Here is a 10,260-nt window from a genome sequence, read left to right as displayed (position 1 = left end):
AAACCCACCTCGTAATCCAGGGCTAAGTTTCCACTCTGTCCCAGGGTTCTAACTCGAGGTGACTCTACTTCAAAAGAAGGAAAGCTTGTTTGGCCAAATACCCATGGAGTATCGGTTTCAGGAATGTGACATGCTGTTAAACCACAGCCGTGTAAGCTTGCGGCTGCTGAGATTTTCCAAGGAAGAAAGTTTCACTTTTCAAAGAAAAACATGGCACCGCAAAGCTGGAGAGACATAAGGTGAATGGCGTCGATTGGCCCCAAGAAACATTCTCTCCCAAAGAACACCTCTTATGTGTGAGTGTGTTCTGGGGGAGGGCAGGGAAGTACATGAGAATGAATTTACGAGATTCCAACGATGAGACACAGCTCCTGCCTCTGAGTAGCTTTTCAGGGAGCTCTGGGGAAAGTCTCAGGGCATTGCCCCAGAAGCCAGGTCAAGAGGACGGTCAGCATGGCACAGCTGGGAGAGGCGTAGGGGCTGCAGGAGCAGACACAGGACCTGGACCTGCAAGCAACAGGTCACAAGGCAGGAGAGAGGTCTCCCAGCGATCAACGCAGGGATTCAGCGTCTCTGTGAAGACACACATCAGACTCCCTGGGTCCCACGTCCACATTTGGCTTGGAGCTTTGACAGAATGATCACCAAGGACTGCTGAATGCCTCTGGAAGAGGATGTCAGGACGTCCCGTCTCCCTAGATTGGAGTTAACGTGCATTTCAAAGTAAAGTGAGTATCTGAGCGGTTGAATTAATACAGAATCAAGTCTCAGAGAATCACAATTCTTGAATTTTGTAAGGGAATTTGGGAGTTGTGTAACCCAGCCTCTCCCTCCGTGTCAGAATCCTTATGGCCGCTTGGTTATCTGGCTTCAGTTTGGATGCCTCAATTGACAGGGAGCTGCTGTCTCCTTTCTATGCCAAGCTCAGCGACCAGTGGTTTCCCCACCAGTGTCCATGAAATCCAGGGTGGCAAGGTACAAAAAAAGTTGCAGAGGGACTTAGGTTATTGGCTGTGTCATCACCAGAGGGCTCTAGTTGCCTCAAAGTGTTTTCCTTATATGGTGCTAACATTTCCTTCCTTCTCGCTTACCCTCCTCAGTGCATGTTCTGTCCTTCAGAACAGGTCTGAACCCGCATTTACTACAGCAGCACTTTAACTATTGGAAGGTGGGGCCTCCACCACCTCTCTAAACATTCCTAGTTCCTCTCACAGTGCTTCTGTGGGGCGGCTCCTGGACCTGGGGAGGGTCGTCTGAACCCTGACTAGTACGCACATGTCCTTCGAAAAACATGGGCCCCACTCCCTAAAAACCGAGAGCCATTTTCCAGGGAGAGTGAAAGCAACATAGGTCAAGTCATGAGCAGTACGTGGGCAACGCTCAAAACCAGAGCCACAGAGACACAGTGGATGGTGGCTACTTCAGAAGCTAAAAGACGGTCCAGATCAACCCCGCCTGGGGTGACTCTTCCAGAGGGGCCGGGAAGCCATGACCAGGCCTGAGGCTGAGTATTTGCTAAGCCCTGGGTGATTGTAGCCTCTCACTGTCTGGGGTAAAAGCAGGCCCTGGGCCAGAGTCTGTGGACCCTGGATTTCATGGACACTGGTGGGGAAACCACTGGTCGCTGAGCTTGGCATAGAAGGGAGAAGCCCGCCCCCTTGTGGACCTCTAGGGGGTGGCAAGGTACAGAAAGCACCCTGAAACCTAGGAGATGAGGGGTCTGCGGGGGAGCAGCCGCTTCCTGTCGCTGCTCCCATTTCCCCAGTTGCCTGCAAGAGAATTGATCTCTGGAGTGTCACAGGGCAGGGGAGTGGTGGCAGGGGACATGAAGGGAAGTTAGGATGTGGAGACTGCTGGGTCGTCTGGCAACAGAAAATTGGAGACAAATCAGGCAGGTGTTATTAGATGTTGGAAAAAAAAGAAAGAAGAAGAAAAAAGCAGCAGGAGGCCTTTCCTGGTTCTGCCACTCCCTGGGTGGCCCCAGGGAAATCACAGTCTCTCTCTGGGCCTCCCAGGGCTAAGCTGGGTGAAGACTACAATCCCTCTGAATGCTGGTGCTTTATGGACTAAGCTGGATGCCTTCATATGCCAGTCCTGACAATGCTCTGTCCTTGGTGGCACCACACCCCTGACTGAAGAGAAGGGGGGATGGGAGGCAGCCAGGGCAAGGGGTACGTGTGGAAGGGGAGACGGAGGCCACCAACTTGACCCGCTTGGCAGGTCTACCCAAGGCCCAGGAGGGCACAGCACCCTCCATCACAGTGCCAGGCCCCTGGGGGCCCCAAAGAGTCCTTTCTCATAGTGGTCTCCCGTCCTTCCACAACGTTGGCCAAATCTAAATCTGGAAGAGTGGCCTCCTCCTGAAACACTTCTCCACTGGGTGATGCGTGAACGCTGACCCAGAGGAGGCTGGGCCGTAAAACATGCTTGCCCCAGACATTGTGACCAGGGCCCATCTAATGTCCACATGGCAGCCACAAACATCGATTCTGCCTCGCACGGACACACATTGAAACTGCCTTTACTCAGCACTAAGCGCATTATCAAAGATTGTGTTTTTAACGTATTTTCGAGATAAATTCCGCACTACTCTGTAATCAATGAGTCTAATTAAGCTAAGTGTAGCCCTAGGAGATGCAAGCCAGAAGCACTTTCCTCAGAGCTCTCCGGATAAAAAATATAGGTGGATTTCAAAAATTAAATTATATGCTAAAATGGCTCAGATTTCCTTCTGCACTATGCTCATAGAGACACGCGGTCACGGTGTCACCGAAGACAGGGTTTTGAAACACTGACTGTCCTCTGGCAAAAAGAAAAGTATTGAAACCCTTAAAAAATGACCTTGTATAAATTATCCGAAATAATGTCCTCAGGCTAGTGTGCTCCTAACTGGAATGATCCAGGGCAAATGTTATGTGGGGGGGGAGGGCCAGCTTTGTACACCACAGTACACTAAAGCTTTAGCTGAAAATAAAATAAGCCTGTAATTTCTCATTAAAAAAAAAAGGCATTTATAAGGTTATTATAAGGTATTATAAATTATTCTGTAAACACCCCTTAAAAAACAGAGGATTCCAACCTTAAGTTACAATCCAAGTTCCACCTAAAAAACTAAAGTCAGGTAGAACATGTAATTCTCATAGTAGTCAGAACCCTTTTCAAACACCTATTTAGACCACCTAGTTCTTCTGCAGTATTGCCAAATTCTAAAACTGTAATGAAAAATTTAAAGTCCAAAACCTACAAGCCATCAGAGGTTCAGTAAGCAGATTGTGCCATTTCAAAACTGAAAATGTGCTTGCATAAGCAAGTCACTGGGCTAACCTTTCTGGATTGAGAGTCTGGCCTTCAGTTCAGAACATGGCTATGCCAGGGTCAGAAATGTGACAAAACTGCGCTTTCACGGAGGTTAGCCAAGGTTCACAGGGTCATGACTGGGCCATTTTATCAGTCATGTCAGGCTCACACCCTATTGCCTGGCATAGATAAAAACTTTATCTGTCAGTTTGTTAAATCTACTCCTCCTGCCTTATTTTCAATAAAGAAAACCTGGACTCGCTTATCTAAACCAGAGATTGGCCTTTTCCAATACTGTTTTCATATGCAACTTCAGAGTAAAGGAAACACGCCAGTGATTTGGGGTCTCATTTTAGTCAATAACTTTGTCTTACCTAAAACTTTAATTTCAGAAAACAGTTCTGACACTGTGCGACACCATAGATTTATTATGTTTATTAAACATACTAAGTTTATGGCTGAAGGTGTTATATTAGATGATCTTCTCAAAGTGTTCTCCTTTCAAATTCAGCTTTCCCTAAAGTAAAGCAAACCCCTCCCCAAATTCTTAATTAACTTTGATAGATTTTCCAAATAGAGAATCTAAATTATCATCGGAAACTTAACAAAATTACCTTTAGACTAACTCACACACATATAATATATGCTTTCTAATAACTGTCAAGAGAAAAAAACAGCCAAAGTTTCTTCCTCCCAGAAAATAGATATGTACAGATGACAAATAAAGCCATGAATGTAGACATTTAGAAATCTGGTTAAATATACAAATATAAAACCGGTGAGTTTCCCCCCACAGGAATATTAAACGCAACACAAGCACCTTCAGATTTTACTTTATTTGTAAACTATCCAGTTCATTATTTTAATATTTAAAGACTGTGGTACTGTAGAAGAGACACATAAATATTATAATATACATTTAGAAATTAAATATAATAAAATCAACATGACACTAGATAAAAACGCATATGTACTCTTCAAATAAGTCTGAGGTCTGGGCATTCCTGCCCATCAGATTTCCCCCTGGAAACGGGTGAACCTTGCCGGGAGATCATCCACAGGATACACGGTGGGACTCGTTTTCATTGTAGGAGGTCCATTTAGAAGCTGCCAGTCACAATGCCTGGCCAGCTCCACTGTAAATATTTTGAGAAGAATTTTTGCGAACTCTTTCCCTACACAGCTCCTAAGGCCTCCTCCAAATGGAATGAAGCTGAACCTGGATGCATCCTCCGGGTGAGGCAGCAGAAAGCGGTCAGGATTGAATTCCTCCTTGTTGGTGAAGATATCGGCGACATCGTGAGTATCACAGATACTGTAGATAACATTCCAGCCCTTGGGAATCTGGTATCCCTGCAAAAGATTATGAAGTCCAAAGGACTGACAAACTGGAATTCAACCTTCAACAGGAAAAAAATCTATCACTGATATCCTTGGAGGAGTTATGAGCTGAAAGAAAGGAGGAGGGGGAGGTGGAGAGAGAAACAGAGAGACAGATAGACAGACATTCAGAGGCAGGACAATGTTATCAAAAGCCTAAGAAATTTAAGTCAAAGGACAGAGAAACAAAGGGAGATTTAAAACTACAACACAAAAGGTAAGGGTGGGAGGGAGAGAACTTTTAACTTACATTTAATTCAAAAGTCTTAAGGGCAACCCGAAACCCTCCTGGAACTGGGGGATTCAGTCGAAGGGTCTCTTTAATAACACACCCAGTGTATTTAAGCTGTTCCAAAATTTCCATGTCCAACTTGTTGTCTTGATTGCCCTTGCAAAGTAAACCCTATCAAAACAGTCACACAGAGGTGAACGGTTATTCTGTGCTCCAATAAAATCAGCCCAGCAGACGTAAACAGGGCTTAAGTAGCGGCTGGACCCAAAGGGCCTCATGATGGGAAAGTGTGAGGGGGAAACAGGGAGCAGCTAGTTACCATTTGCCTCCACCCCTGGGCCCAAGTCCACTATCTGTTTACAATTCCAAGAGAATGCTGCTCACCAGTTAGAACCACCAAGTTTCTCCCCTCCCCCAATCACCACCACCACTCCTGGCTGCCACCACCGTCCCCCAGGAGTTCCCCATTCATGCCCTTGAACACACAAATCCAAGAAAGTGGAACCTATCTGAAAATCTCCAAGGTTCTGCAAAACGTGGAGAAGAGGTAGAAGTACAAGGCTGAACCCTGCCCGAGTGGGATCACAGCTCAAGATTCCTTCTTTTTTATTGGGAAAGCACACCTACCTTTTGGGAAGCTGGCTAGAGAGTAGCTGAGTTTCTTAAGGTAATCCCCCCCCACCTCAGTTCCCCTACCTTACTCTTCAGCTCCACTCGGACTTTCTGGAGGACATGTGGGTAGAGCCCCAGGTAAGTGATCAGAGATGTAGCTGCACTGGCTGTGGTTTCGTGTCCTCCAAAGAGGAGCTCAGTTGAAGACTGCTTTAGTGCCTAAGAGTGGATTAAGATGAACGTTTTGACAAGTCTGCATGCAATTTTACAGAGCGACTACTCAGAATAGAACTGAGAGTTCTGGAGGGAAGATGAGAAGGGCTGAAAGTGTGCTGACAGAAAATCCATTTAAACAAAATGCTAAGACCCTTTAGTTCAGCTACAGCAGGAAGGCCAGTAAGATCCCACCCTCCCAGGAACTCTTAAATTAAAGCCTTGGTTGTATTATAATCACTCAACATTCTTTATTTACATCTTGCAAATTCCAACTTTCCCTTTAAAACCTGGAAGGGATAGGGGACGAAGCCTCTCCCCTATCCGAAGCTCCGCGGACCAGGTGTCTCAACCTCTGTGTCCCATCCCTGGGGTCTGGGCGGGCTTCCCACTCTGGGGACCTGGGCCCCAGGCGGGCACTTTGGGGACCCCAGGAACTGCGCTTGGAAAGCCAGGGGATCAAACTCCGCCGTGCCTCTCCTGAAGCTGCCACTCACCTGCATGTCCAGCCTCTCTCCCCTCTCCCACGAGTGCTCGATCAACAGCTGCAGCGCATCTTTGTAGCCCCCGTCCGCCTCGGCCGCCCGCAGCCCGCAGATCTTGGCGCGAATGTTCTCCTCGATGCGCGCGTGGATGAGGTTCCGCGCCTTCAGTCCCTGAGCGCAGAGAGCGCACGGCGGTGAGCAGAAGCCCGGACCCCGCGCCCCCGGAGCCCCTAGCTCCGCACCCTACATGCCGCCCTTACCCGGTACAGCCCGCTGAAGGGCACGTCTATGGGCAACGAGAAGAGATTGCGGGTCATTTCCTCGAAGGCCTCTACCAGCTGCTGCTCTGCTTCCCCGCCGCTCGCCAGCCGGGACTCGCAGCCCATCAGGATGCGCATAGCGATGCGGAACATAAGGCGCTTCACCTGCGGGTAGACTAGGAGGCCGCGCTCGCCACAGCTCAGCCACTGCTCCAGGCAATTGCCCACTTCCTCGGCGATCACTGGCACGTAGCACTGGAGCGCCTCGCGGCTGAAGGCCCGCATAATCACCTGAGCTCCGAGGAGGGAAAAGTGTGAAAACCGGGCCCCACCCGCCCCTCTCGCCTTCCAGGGCCCCCTTCCGGACACCCACAACCCCACCAGACCCAAGGCACTTCCCGGCTGGGAAAGCTACACTGGGTTTGAGAGGGTCCCTAGCCGACGCCTTATGCAGCTGGCGCTCGCCCAGCACCTATTTGCCTGAACCCCTCACGCGAATCGGGTCCCCCTTCCTGCCCAGGCGCCGCCACCCCGCCCTCACCTTCTTGCGCTGCTTGTGCAAGGAGTCGTGCAGGTTGGAGAGGCAGCCGGAGCCCAGGATGGTGCGCACAGACGCGGGCCAGTGGACTGACACCAGCCGGTGCTCCCCGAGCAAGATGCGCCGCACGTTGTCCGCTCCCATCACCCGCACCGTGGGCCGACCGAACAGATGTGTCTTGTAGATGAAGCCGTATTTCCTGCGCTTCATCTGCAGGAACTTCCTTCGCTGCGAGAGGAAAGCGGAGGAGAGAGGCGGGAGTGAGGGGGCGCCAGGGAGCGCCGAGCCTCCGGCTAGTACTGATCCTAGCCTCAGTCACCTCCCTCCCGGGGCCGCCTACCCCGGCTTCAGTGGAAGCCTGGAGCCGAGTCGGGCTCTGGGGCTCCGGGGCTCCGGGGAATCGTCCTGTCCCGCCCCTATCTCCCTTACCTGAAGCACCATCTGCAAAGTTTCCCCGAAGAAGGGGAAGCCCATAGTTCCGGGGGGCAACGGGAGGGCGCAGCTGCGGTCCCGGCTGCTCACGCAGTACAGGTCCCAGAGCTTGATCGCTGCCAGGAAGAGCAGCAGCGGTAGCACGAAGGTGCAGAGAGCACTGGCCAGCAGTGCTGGGAGCCCCATGGCGCGCCGCGACCTCCCGCGCCACCTGCCGCCGTCGCCAGAGCTCCGAACCTGCCGCGCGCCCGCTTTATAGGCGGCCCAGGTTGCTGCCCACGTTACCTTAGACAAATTAGTTCACCCAAAGTTCATCTTTAATTGCGGATTGGGCCCCTGGCTCCTCCCCCCTCGAGGCGCTGCCCAAAATCTTTAACCGTTTGTTCCGCGCAGAGGCAGAGGCGGCGCGGTGGCGGCTTCCCTCGGAGCGCGCCTCCTGGGGTGCGGGGCTAGGAGCAGCCTGCTTCGCCCATACAAGTTGTGCGGGGCTCTGGGACGGTGGCAGGGGCCGACCCAGGCTCTGGGGAGCGGGAACTCCAAGCCCTGGGCTTCCTGGCGGTCTCTTTGGAATCCCTCCCGCCGGGTCCGACGGGCGGTCCCAGACCAGAGCTGCCTGCACTGGCTTTCCGTTTACAGGCGCCGTGTGGGCCCCCTTCCACCTGCTGGGGAAGCAAAGGGAAGTGCGTTCAGAGATCGTCCAGCTTCCTCGTCCCACAGGTGGGGAAACTGAGGCCCAGAACGCAGAGCAAAACGCAGGCCTCCCGATTCTTCCAAAGATCCCGCAGAGGAGCCCAGGGCCAGAACCCAACGAGAGTCGCGGGAAGTCGTGACCGGCTGACCATAGATTGCCAGCTCCCCAAACCCCTCAAGGAGGTCCACACTCATGAAGTCTTGGAAAGCCCTACTTAAGGTACAAGAGGGGCTCCAGATCCTCAGGACTCCAGGTGCAGCCCTGCACAAGTCTGAGCCCTAACTCTGGGCCCCCAGTGGGGGACCGCGGTGGCAATTCATCCGCGGTTCGGCGGCAACCAGAGCTCTGCGATCCTGCCACAGCCGGCCTGATTCCGAGGGTCCTGGGGTTAGCAGCTCCAGCTAGGCACAGGGGAAGAGGGTCCTTAGCCCTGGCAGGATAAGGACACCGAGATGGAGGATGGATGGAAAGCCCGGAGTCCGGGCTCTCAGTCCCGGCTCCATCTCTACTTGAATGACCTTGGGCAAGTCACCGCACATCCTTGCGGCTGTTTCCTCCTCCTTAATATGGAGGTGATCATTCCTGACCCCTCTACACCACGGGGAAGTTGTGAGTTTCCAAAAGGGGCTTCTGGTTGCAAATACTCCTCCCAGCTCCAGGCACGCTAGGCTACGTTACCAAGGTGACCTGGGCTCCGGGCACTGGAGCCATCCTCCGCTCTCCCAGCTCCCACCGGGCAGAAAGCCACCCAGGCGAGAGGGGGGCTGGGTCCTAAACTCAGGCCTCTGCCGGCCGCTGATAAGAAGAGTGTTGAGGGAATCCGTACTGGGAAGTGAGTCTTCTGGCCTTCGCCCAGCTATACAATCGGCTGCTCCTGCAGCCAATGCCTGGAGCTCGGACACTGCGGGAAGCGCACGTGCGCTCCCTGCTTCCCGCCTGGTCGAGCCAGTGGGACTGGGTCCGAACTGCCTCGGACCAGTCAGGGCCACACGCCCCCTTGATTTGAGCGATGAACCCTCCAGTCGCGCCTAAAACGAAGCAATGATATACTTAAAACTGAAGACCCGGTTCTCCCAGGAGCACGCCTCACAGATCGGAAAGCGTCCCTTGGGGATGGAATACACTTCGATCCTGACAGCTGTTAAATACGCAGCCCTCCCGCGGTGGTCCCCAAACCCGGAGGGTCGGGAAGTGTCTGCGGAGTCGCAGGGACCGCACACTCGCCGAAACGCTCCAAGCCTGGGTCGCCCCAGGATGTGTTTCGGAGAGTCGGCGTTTCTCCGTAAACCTCCTTGGCGTTTCAGAGGCTTTAGGGAATGGTCTCTCTCACTGTTATTTCTTCTAACGATTTCACAACTGTAAACAGTGACAGACGACTTCGGGGGCACCGGCTGGAACCGGGTCGAGACGCGCTGGAGGTAATTATCAGAAATCCCTGGCCCGCCCCTTTCTGGACAGTGCCTCCGGCCGGTGAGCAAAGCTGGCGAGCGGGGGGGGGGGGGGCGTGACCTGGGGCCCAGTCCCAATCCTCCGGCCTGACCCGCCTGTGACCCCTGCAGGCCGGACCGTGACATCCGAGTGAACTCTGCAGGGCCATCTCGCCAAGTTCAGCGCGCGCCGGGTCACAAGATGAGCGGGGCCTGCGCGCTGGAAATTGCCACAAGGGGGAAAAATGTTTTAATCTACCTGCCCATCGAGACCCGCGGGGGCGACCGGCAGGAAAGGATTAAATGGGATAGTGGGATCATTAAAGAACATCTTGAAGAGGGGAAGGGGCCCATAAATTACCAGCCCAATAAGAACTTTGATCTAGATACCTTGCCAAGCTTTCGTGGGTGGCAGTAGGTGGGGAGAGGGGTTGGTTCACTGGAAAATAAAATGTTTCCAAGATGTCTGCAAAACAGCCTGTTGCTAAGGGTTGGGGGGTGGGGAGTGAGTTCCTGACTGGGGTCAGGGGAGCCCAGGCAGCTGAAGCACCCATCCTCCACCTTTCTTTCAACCCCTTCTTCCCTTGTCTTGAGCACTCATCCCCATCCCAGGGTTCTATACCTGCTGTTCCCTCTGCTTGGGGTGCCTCTTTCCCAGCTCACCGCTTGCTGGTTCCTTCCAAAGTCGAATGT

General features: G+C 52.7%; 1 protein-coding gene across 1 annotated transcript; it reads right to left on the bottom strand.

Moving 5' to 3' along the window:
• Positions 1–4,186: 4,186 nt before the first annotated feature.
• On the bottom strand, positions 4,187–7,635 carry CYP26A1 (cytochrome P450 family 26 subfamily A member 1). The gene is made up of 7 exons (XM_068548975.1): positions 7,447–7,635; positions 7,021–7,245; positions 6,480–6,770; positions 6,232–6,390; positions 5,606–5,740; positions 4,928–5,080; positions 4,187–4,650 (listed from the first exon to the last, which is right to left on the bottom strand). The coding sequence occupies exons 1-7, from the start codon at positions 7,633–7,635 to the stop codon at positions 4,309–4,311; spliced, it is 1,494 nt and encodes a 497-aa protein (XP_068405076.1). The 3' UTR covers positions 4,187–4,308.
• Positions 7,636–10,260: the final 2,625 nt, after the last annotated feature.

Source organism: Eschrichtius robustus, chromosome 7 (genome assembly GCF_028021215.1).
Source record: "Eschrichtius robustus isolate mEscRob2 chromosome 7, mEscRob2.pri, whole genome shotgun sequence".
Classification (NCBI taxonomy): domain Eukaryota; kingdom Metazoa; phylum Chordata; class Mammalia; order Artiodactyla; family Eschrichtiidae; genus Eschrichtius; species Eschrichtius robustus.
Note: the sequence above shows the minus strand (reverse complement) of the source record. Positions and strands in the feature narration are given on the sequence as shown.

Coding starts and splice junctions, on each gene's coding strand:
- CYP26A1 (XM_068548975.1), bottom strand. CDS start 7,635: ATGGGGCTCCCAGCACTGCTGGCCAGTGCTCTCTGCACCTTCGTGCTA. Junction 6,391..6,479: donor CCTTCAGCGGGCTGTACCGG/GTAAGGGCGGCA, acceptor CTCTGCGCTCAG/GGACTGAAGGCGCGGAACCT. Junction 5,081..5,605: donor GAGTGGAGCTGAAGAGTAAG/GTAGGGGAACTG, acceptor CTGTTTTGATAG/GGTTTACTTTGCAAGGGCAA.